Source organism: Borostomias antarcticus (genome assembly GCF_949987555.1).
Source record: "Borostomias antarcticus genome assembly, chromosome: 5".
Classification (NCBI taxonomy): Eukaryota; Metazoa; Chordata; class Actinopteri; order Stomiiformes; family Stomiidae; genus Borostomias; species Borostomias antarcticus.
Genome location: NC_140238.1, coordinates 2,837,393 through 2,847,505, shown reverse-complemented (window position 1 = coordinate 2,847,505; position 10,113 = coordinate 2,837,393). Strand labels below are relative to the sequence as shown.

General features: G+C 47.6%; 1 protein-coding gene across 1 annotated transcript; it reads left to right on the top strand.

Moving 5' to 3' along the window:
* Positions 1-1,432: 1,432 nt before the first annotated feature.
* LOC311308808 (thrombospondin-1-like) lies at positions 1,433-9,120 on the top strand (the record flags this gene model as incomplete). The annotated part of the gene is made up of 21 exons (XM_084437864.1): positions 1,433-1,496; positions 1,613-2,169; positions 2,377-2,455; positions 2,566-2,655; positions 2,781-2,890; positions 3,249-3,347; positions 4,001-4,097; positions 4,239-4,430; positions 4,603-4,779; positions 4,893-5,066; positions 5,199-5,479; positions 5,586-5,804; positions 5,914-6,021; positions 6,484-6,643; positions 6,757-6,875; positions 7,343-7,577; positions 7,801-8,028; positions 8,142-8,413; positions 8,519-8,616; positions 8,727-8,866; positions 8,996-9,120. 21 exons carry the CDS (start codon positions 1,433-1,435, stop codon positions 9,001-9,003), a joined length of 3,507 nt encoding a protein of 1,168 aa, XP_084293990.1. The 3' UTR covers positions 9,004-9,120.
* Positions 9,121-10,113: the final 993 nt, after the last annotated feature.

Here is a 10,113-nt window from a genome sequence, read left to right as displayed (position 1 = left end):
GCTCACCTGTTTTCAGATCATGTGTTAATCAATGAGGAAAAGCAAGGTGGGTAGACTCTGCACTCGACAGAGTTGACACACCTCTGTATTTACCACTACACTTCTGGGGTCAAGTACTTCTAACCTTGTTCAAAGGCACAATGGTAGGCAGTGATTTGTCACTGGTGAGATGCTCCACCACTGGACTACCAACAGTACAACCCACAACCCTAAGTACTTTCTCATTTTATTTAGACTGGAGAGAGGTGAGAATTCTGAGCTGAGAGAGCTGAGATAGTCTCCATACCATCACTCACGTTCTTATAATCAAAATGAGAAATCAACAGACCTACATGATTGAATAAATCAATATGACGTGTCTCAGTCTCATTTAGACCTATTTGAAACGGTAATGCAAATCATTATATAATATAAATACATGTTGGCCTAGCTTTCTTATTCTTACAATATTACTGTTACTATTGGTCCCTATAATAGTAGCTTCTATGTGATGGGGATGTTCAAACTGTCTGAGTGAAAAGTATAAACTCACTACGGCTCCTAGTGGTCTAACATTGGAATAGCAAGATGGACGACGTTCAAAGGCATCAAACCACACAGAAATGTCCACACATTCCTCTTTGATACCTATTGCCTACATTTAGCCTACTCTTCTGTGATTGTCATTAACTCAATTACCCAAGGCTGGATTTATTATGCCTATAAAATAATTATTTAGTAAAGTAATAGTTTATTATAAACTATAATAATTAGTAATACAAATTAAGACAGAGTAGCGCATATTTAACAAATAACGTGTTTCTAACAGGAAACGACCGTTTGGCTCTTGTCGGTCTATAAAATATTTCTCCGCTGATGGAAATTCAGCTCTGGAATGCATTTTTTCCCCCCTCTGTCTACGTCTCGGATATTACTCGGGTTGTGAGGTAAGAAGATAAGTTCGTCCTTTTTTCCTCAAGCACTGTGATTGGAGGAGACGTGCTCTCAGGAATGTCATGAAACTATTTAAATAGCACTTATGTCCACAGTGTTGGTAGAATAGGCTGAGCATCGGAGTAAAGGCACAACAGCCTTAGAAAGTATTCCACGAATATTTAAAACATTTTCATTGACCAACAAAGGGAATAGGCCTACTTGTTTCTTGAAGGACTGAAGAAAATAACGGGACAACTATCCAGCACTCCTGCTTTGATCTATTTTTATACATTTTATTATATTATATTCAGGTATGTAAATCTGTCCTCTGCACGTAAATGTATTCGTATTTCTTGACATTTTGAAACATTTATTGACAAATTATTTTAGTCCTATGTAGCCTAATACTTTGTTTATTGTATTTTTTAGAAGTGTGAATGGTACGATATATACTATTTTAACACAATTCTTTATCTTTTTTATCAATGGTGGAAACAGAAGACACCTGAGAATCAAGATGAAACTGACAGGGATTTTTCTGCTGTTGATGCTTTGGAGTTGTGAGGGAAGCCGAGTGGCAGGTGAGTTTGAAGGTGTAGTCAAATCATTGTCAACGTCACTGACCAATTATTATTTGTGTCTGTCTTATTATTCACTTAATGTGGTCCTAGAAGCTCATTGCCGTTTCTCCCTCCAGAGACCGGAGATGATAGCGTGTATGACTTATTCGAGCTTGCCCGAGTCCACAAGCGGCACCACGGGGTAACCTTGGTGAAAGGCGAAGATCCATACAGCCCAGCATACAAGATCCTCAACTCGGAATTGATCCCCCAGGTTCCCACTGTCGCCTTGAGGGACATAATAGATTCCATTCAAGCCGAGAGGGGATTCATTCTCCTGGTCACCTTCAAGCAGTCCAAGAAAACCAGAGGCATCATTCTGACTATTGAGAAGAATGATGGCTCTGGACCGATTTTTGAGCTCATTTCCAACGGCAAGGCGAACACTTTGGATGTCGTTTACACCACCAAGACCCAGCAGCAGGTCGTGTCTATCGAGGATGCTAACCTGGCCACCGGACACTGGAAGAACATCACCCTGTTTATTCAGGAGGACCGCGCGCAGCTTTTCGTCGGGTGTGAAGATATCAACATCTCGGAAATGGATGTGCCCATCTACAAGATCCTCACTCCGGAGGTCGCTGATATCGCCCGTTTGAGGATCGGAAAAGGAGCAGTGAAAGACAGATTCATGGTAAATATATAATTATTGATTATGAAATCGATTTCATGCATAATATTGATGATTTCCTAATGAACCACACTCATTTCCCTGATAAATGTGGTAATGTTCTTAATTACACTGTTATAATATTGCCAAAGAAATGTGTTGTTGAAATGTTTTAATTTGATGTACAGTAAATGTAAAATAGGCTCTAAATAGAACGCGCTATTTCTTCAGGGTGTGCTTCAGAACGTGCGCTTTGTATTTGGGACTACTCTGGATACCATCCAAAGGAACAAGGGATGCCAAGCCGGTGGTGAGTAGGCTTGCTACTAATTTATAAAAGAAAGCCGTGTTTATAGTGAGTGTTCTTCAGTCCAGACACGGAAAGTAACTTTCCCCCCTCTTACTCCTTGCTCTCCACAGCACCCCTCACTGATTTGATGACACATGACAATACGATGAACGGCTCCAGCCCCGCCATCAGAACCGAATACACCGGCCACAAAAGCAAAGGTGAGGCAGCCTACTCACCTGTGAGAACAACACTGTTCTCTCCTACTACTGGTGTCTGTTAAGCTGTAAACATCCAGACAGAGGCGAGGTTAACTCACCTGGGGCTTTTCTTTCCTCTTCCGCAGACCTGCAGAACGTCTGTGGCTTTTCCTGTGAGGATATCGCCGGCATGTTCCGCGAGCTCAAGGGACTCGGCGTGGTCGTTAAGCACCTGTCCACCGAGATCCACAAAGTGGTAAGAGCCGAGAGCCAGCTGGGTCTGGTCTCCGTCACCCCACCCCTCCTCTTTCTCTCCGCTTGCTCCCAGTTAAAGCTTCTACAGCCACTTGTCCCTGCGCTGCGGTCCGAGCCAAGCCACTAATGAGACCCATGTGAATACGCATGAATATGTTTGGCTGTCATTTGATTAGCTTTGCTTCAGAAGGGTCGAGCTATGTCTTCGTTACAATGTTGCTGGGTGATTCATTCTTTCTTGGAACCGTGGCAATGCAAACATTTTCCATCCCCGTGTCTGAACACAGCACCATCTCCCCCCCCTCTCTCTCTCTCTCTCTCTCTCTCCCTCTCCCTCCCTCTCTCTCTCTCCCTCTCAGTTGCCGGAGAGTAATCCGCTAGTTTGCGTCCACAACGGCGTCGTCCACAAGGACAGAGACGAGTGGACCGTGGACGGCTGCACAGAGTGTACCTGCCAGGTGAGCGTGTCATCGGTGTCATCACTCCCCAGGAATGTGCAGTTGACTTCCAGCCAGCAGTCGGTTCAGCCAAAACGGGCCAGTATCCCTAAACCTCAGTGGTAATGAAGTGATAATGGGATCTTGTGTTTATGTTGACTTAAAGCCCTGGAACCAGGTAGTGTTAGCCACCCCCCTTACCTTTGAGAGACCATCAACAGAACCGCAGGGAGCATTTGTACCTCAGCAACCCCAAAAAGCTCCGGTGTCTCACTTCATAGCTCTCTATGGTGTCTGAGGGAGTTCCTGCCGGTACATAATTGGCTAGATGTCAGGAATGCCTAATGAGCGAGGTCGCTATATTACTGGCAGTTGAGGCAATCTTTTCCTCCTGACCCCTGGTTCCCCTGGCCTCCAGCGCCGCTTGCCCAACCCCAGAGCAGGTGCACGGAGCCGGGGCTTCGGCATAGCGGGAGCCCCCTGACCCAGACAGAAATCACCTCATCGTTCCCAAACACAGCAATTAGTCCTGGCACGTCATCAGCGCCACCTTGGCGGTGTAACGCAGAGCTAATGGTCCACACGTGATTTCCCAGTAGCCTTTGTTCTAGCCAGACCATCGCGCAAGTTGACCCGACGTCAAACTGACCGTGGTGTTTTTTCTCTCTGTACAGAAATCTGCCACCATCTGCCGTAAGATCTCCTGCCCGCTGATACCCTGTGCCAACGCCACCGTACCCGACGGAGAGTGCTGCCCTCGTTGCGGATCGCGTAAGTGAAAATTACTGTAATGACTGTAATATAAGTGCCAACTGAGAACAAACAGCCAGAATGAACATCTGAAAGACAGATTTGAATGTAAAAGCCGTTGAGGGCCGCTTCGGAATGAGAGGAGAGTTCCGTCAGTAATAGACCCCCCCCCCCCCCCCCCGTCAGACTTCCCTGACGATGGCTGGTCCGCCTGGTCTCAGTGGACCCCCTGTTCTGTGACTTGTGGGCGGGGAATCCAGCAGCGCGGGCGCTCCTGCGATCGCATCAACAGCAACTGCGACGGCACTTCTGTCCAGACGCGCGACTGCTACCCCCAGGAGTGCGACAAACGCTGTGAGTAGAGAGTACTGGACTTCTTCAAATCTTTTTTCTACCACATTCCTTCTCACTTAAGGTGTATTCCCTCTCTTGACCTTGCTTGGCTGAACTAAAAGCCTGATAGACTTTATTGTAGCATTTGAACTGACTGACTGACTGAGACAATGCGCGCCCGTGTCATTCACAGTTAAGCAAGATGGCGGCTGGAGCTACTGGTCACCCTGGTCCTCCTGCTCGGTGACATGCGGCGAGGGCGTCATCACCCGGATCCGCCTCTGCAACTCCCCCACCCCGCAGATGGGGGGCAGCGAATGCCTGGGAGAGGGACGCCAGACTGAGATCTGCCAGAAATCGCCTTGTCCCAGTAAGTAAAGCACCTGCCTCCGTGTACGTGAAGCTACGGTTCGCTTACGTGTTTTTGAGATGCCGATTTACTTACCGCCCCCTCTCCGTCTCCCCCCCTCCTCCTCTCACTAGTCAACGGAGGCTGGGGACCCTGGTCTCTGTGGGACACCTGCTCCATCACCTGTGGGGGAGGGGTTCAGACTCGTCAGCGTCTCTGTACCGACCCCGCCCCCCAACATGGAGGAAAAGACTGCGTTGGTGAGGGCAAGATGGCCCAAGTGTGCAACAAACAGGACTGTCCAGTCGGTAAGAACACATTCATATTATATTACTTACTGTAAAGGAACGGCATGAACACCTGTGTGTTTGGTTTTATTACTGACAACCCACACCTCCATTATTATGCAGAGTTATAATGTCTATATTTCTTTCTTTCAGATGGTTGTCTGTCCAACCCTTGCTTCGCTGGGTCCAGGTGCACTAGCTTCCCAGATGGCTCATGGAAGTGTGGTAGATGTCCACTGGGCTACACCGGAGACGGCAGCACCTGCCAAGACATCGATGAGTGTAAGGAAGTCCCTGACGCCTGCTACGTCCAGAACGGAGTCCACCGCTGTGAGAACACCGAGCCCGGCTACAACTGCCTGCCCTGCCCCCCTCGCTACTCCGGCCTTCAGCCCTTCGGAAGGGGACTGGAGCAAGCCACCGCTAAGAAACAGGTTAGCTTAGCCTTCCCTCGCAATCTAACGCAATACAGATGTATGGGGTTTGGTACTATTCATGCTAACGGGCTAGAATAACTTAACCCTGCCTATCTGCCTCTAGGTTTGCATACCTCGTAATCCCTGCAAGGACGGCAGCCACGACTGCAACAAGAACGCTAACTGTATCTACCTGGGCGTCTTCTCGGACTCCATGTTCCGCTGCGAGTGCAGGCCGGGGTACGCCGGGAACGGCTACATCTGTGGAGAAGACACTGACCTGGACGGCTGGCCCAACAACGAGCTGCGGTGTGTGGAGAACGCCACCTACCATTGCAAGAAGGTAGCCGGACCCCAGCCAAGTTCCCAGAAAAACAACAGACCACTTCATTTATCCTCTCCACTGTAGTTCTGCAAATGTTTCTCTAACCGTCCCCTTTGTGTGCTGACAGGATAACTGTCCCAGCCTGCCCAATTCCGGACAAGAAGACCACGACAAAGATGGCCTTGGTGACGCTTGCGACCATGATGATGATAACGATGGGATCGCTGATGACAGGGTGAGACATCGTAACTCTTACTCTCCCAGGGCTTGGTTTTCCACACTGAGACCAAACCTAGCAATTCAGTTAGACCTCGTTCCTCTGGGATGCAGGAATGCTAGTCTCTGCACATCCAACCAGAGAGAGTGGGAAAGTTAGGGAGAAAGCCAGTAGCAAATAAACTGCATAATATCTGAGTGGGTTGGGGTTCTAGCCAAGAACTCAGGGCAACATGGCTTCAAGCCCATCACTTATATGGTGCATTGCAGGCTCGTTAGAAACCCAGTATCAGATTTAAACACAGACAAAGTCCATAAGACCTGAGGCCTACACACATTTTTCATGGGCATAACCCTTTCCTCATACAGTATCAAATGTCCTACACACATTTCTCATGGGCATAACCCTTTCCTCATACAGTATCAAATGTCAATACTTTGAAATTGTATCAATCTAATGGCATTTTCCATCTGGATCTAGGACAACTGCCCAAGGGTGTACAACCCAGCCCAGTATGACGCAGACAGAGATGATGTTGGTGACCGCTGTGACAACTGTGTGTTTGAGAGCAACCCTGACCAGATCGATACCGACAACAACGGGGAGGGTGACGCGTGCGCTATTGACATTGACGGCGACGGTAAGAGACGATTTCACATCAACACCGGGCACTCTTAAGATTGTATATTCAGACTGAATAAAAGGTCCTATGATGTGCTGTTGGCTAATGTAAGATGTTTTTTCATTTGATAGGTATTCTGAATGAGAAAGACAACTGCCCCTATGTGTACAACGTGGACCAGAGAGACAGCGATTTTGACGGCGTAGGAGACCACTGCGACAATTGTCCTCTAGAGCATAACCCTGACCAGGTAGCTACACGCTCCATTACATAAGACCCTAAGTCCCTAAGGAACTTAGAGCTGACATAATAGGCCCATACATGCCCCCTCCCCTCTCCCAGAACAGTGGATATAGACTGCACCTGTTCTCTGCTCTAATGAAAGACAGGAATGTGAGGTCTGGAAGAAAAACGAGTGTAAAGGCCCCCTTCCATCATTCATCCCCTTGTTTTGAACAGACATGAATGCATGTGTGTAGTCCTGCCAAGGTGTGAGGACACAGGATACTTGTTTAAGGGGACATAGCTAGCATTGGGGACATAGCTAGCATTCCTGAAGACAAGGGGCTACATTTAAGAATGGGGGGGTGAATAGCACCTCTCATATCGAGTGTGGTGAGATACACGCAACTCTCTTCACCGCTGAAGTGAAGACAAGTATTTCACAGTACGAGAATGTGTGCTTCAGAACACTAAAGGCATTCCGCCTTCCCACAGATTGACTCGGATTCCGACCGCGTGGGAGACAAGTGCGACAGCAACCAGGATATCGACGAGGACGGTCACCAGAACAACTTGGATAACTGTCCCTACATCCCCAACGCCAACCAGGCCGACCATGACAAAGATGGCAAGGGCGACGCTTGTGACCACGATGATGACAACGATGGCATTCCCGATGACAAGGACAACTGTAGGCTGGCCTTTAACCCTGACCAGCTGGACAGTGATGGTGAGTCACACTCTCCAGTTCCTGGTAAACAATGGCTCGGTTGCACCATTCAATGGACCCACTGTACATAGAGAATGATTCATGAAATTGTTAAATATGCTGTCAGCAATCCATGGCTCGAATATCTGAGTGGACACTTATTGTAAACTACCATGCATCACTTGACTTAGCTCAATCAAAGTCTTTAGCCTCCATGTCTAATTGCGTTTTCTCTCCCTTTCAGGTGACGGTCGTGGAGATGTGTGCAAAGACGACTTTGACCAGGACAACGTGCTGGACATCTACGATGTGTGCCCAGAGAACTTCGCCATCTCTGAGACGGACTTCCGCAGGTTCCAAATGGTACCCCTGGACCCCAAGGGCACCTCGCAGATCGACCCCAACTGGGTGGTCCGTCACCAGGGCAAAGAGCTGGTCCAGACCGTCAACTGCGACCCCGGCATTGCTGTTGGTAAGTAGAATATCAACAGCTTCTAGAGATCTAAAGAAAACCCAAGAAAAACTGAATTCAGTGTGTAGTGAACTTCCACACACAAGCCTTGACCCGTTCTCTTTGCTGTCCAGGTTATGATGAGTTCAACGCCGTGGATTTCAGCGGAACCTTCTTCATCAACACGGACAGGGACGACGACTACGCGGGCTTCGTTTTCGGCTACCAGTCCAGTTCCAGGTTCTACGCAGCGACCTGGAAGCAGATCACCCAGACCTACTGGTCCCACACCCCTACCAGAGCTCAGGGCTACTCTGGCCTGTCCATCAAAGTGGTCAACTCCACCACTGGCCCCGGAGAGCACCTGAGGAATGCCCTGTGGCACACTGGAGACACTGCTGGACAGGTAAGCTCAGTTTCCCAGAATCCCAAGTGGCAACTGTGAGATCTGATAGATTTTGACTTCGAAAGGGGATTTTTCTCATCGTGTTTTTGCGATTGATTTTCGCAGGTGCGTACTCTGTGGCACGACCCTAAGAACATCGGCTGGAAGGACTACACCGCCTACAGATGGCAGCTGATTCACAGGCCCAAGACTGGACTCATCAGGTGAGACTCAGATTCCATTGAGCTCTCAAACACTAAAATCACTTCAATAATTCTCGCTAGCTCTTGGCTTGATGCGCTGATGAGCTAATGGGATTCATACCTTCTTCCAGAGTGATGATGTATGAAGGCAAGAGAATCATGGCTGATTCTGGCAACATCTATGACAAGACATACGCCGGTGGAAGACTAGGCCTCTACGTCTTCTCTCAGGAGATGGTGTACTTCTCAGACCTCAAATATGAATGCAGAGGTAAGACATGGATGATACGGGCAGAATGATCCCGCAAAAAAAAAATCCCGTACTACATATTGGAAATATGCTTATTCCTTTTGAGTTGGAATTAACATGGTGTTTTTTGTCTCTCTTCTTCCCCCTCAGATACATAATCAGACCAGAGCGAGTCTCTCAGAAGATAGTATCTATCTTTGTCAATATAAATATGTAATGTATGACCTGGGACCATATCTATACTACTCTTTCCTTTGCAACGGCTACATTGGTGGAATGGAGAGCTGGTCAGTGGAGTCGAGGTCAATGGACCTCAGGACATTAGCCCACTGACTGCCGGGTGACACCTTGACCACTACACCTTGACCATCAGCAGATGAAGAAACCAGCCTCTCTCACTCTCTACAGAGTTCTTGCTCATGCTCTCCTCCATGTAAGAGGGCCAGACAGATTGCGATGCACTTCTGAACTTCTCGGTGGCACCCCTCTCCAGATTGTGCGTCCAAAGGGAAGAGTATTTTTTGCATTATTTTTTAAGCATTTTTTCACATCTGCTGTGGACTCAAAGAGACTTGTTTCAACATGAAGAAAGCGGTGGGGGGAAGTAGGTCTTCTTTAGTTGGGGCCAGAGATGCCCACTTGAAGGAACAGTTGAGGGACCATGGACAGTATGTGGACTGACTGTTACTATCAAAAAGAGTGAATGTTGACTGTGTGTATGTTACCCAAGAAGAGCCTTGAGGCACCTGTTTAGTCAAAAGCAATTTGTTTAGTAAAGAAGGTTTTGGCCTTTTTACATTTTTGATTTACTTTCCCAAGTTCCCAATTTAATAGAGTTGCATTGTAGAACTCTATGGCTTCCCATAGACTTCTGCAGTTCGGCTTTGCAAGAAGTATGACCTCAGGGTTTGACAAGGTTGGTCAAGTGATATCTCAGGACAGGACACTAGCTGATACATGGAAGGAAACCAGAAGACCAGGACCGTAAAGCCAGTGCAGACTACTTTGGGAACAAAACTGCTATTACCCCAGAATACAGGAACTTTCATCCATCCTGAGATGGAAGTATAGAGGGACGTGAACCGTATGGGCCAGTCTATAACCTGCCGTGAGAGGACTCACTCTTTTGTACATACGTTTGTATTTATTTAGTTTCTTACCAGTTGAGAGTATTCACAGGTGACCATAGAGTAGTCTCTCTTTATTCATCTCTGTTTTTTTTTTCCTGAGAAGATATCCATAACCCCTTCCAAATAACTGGAATCTTG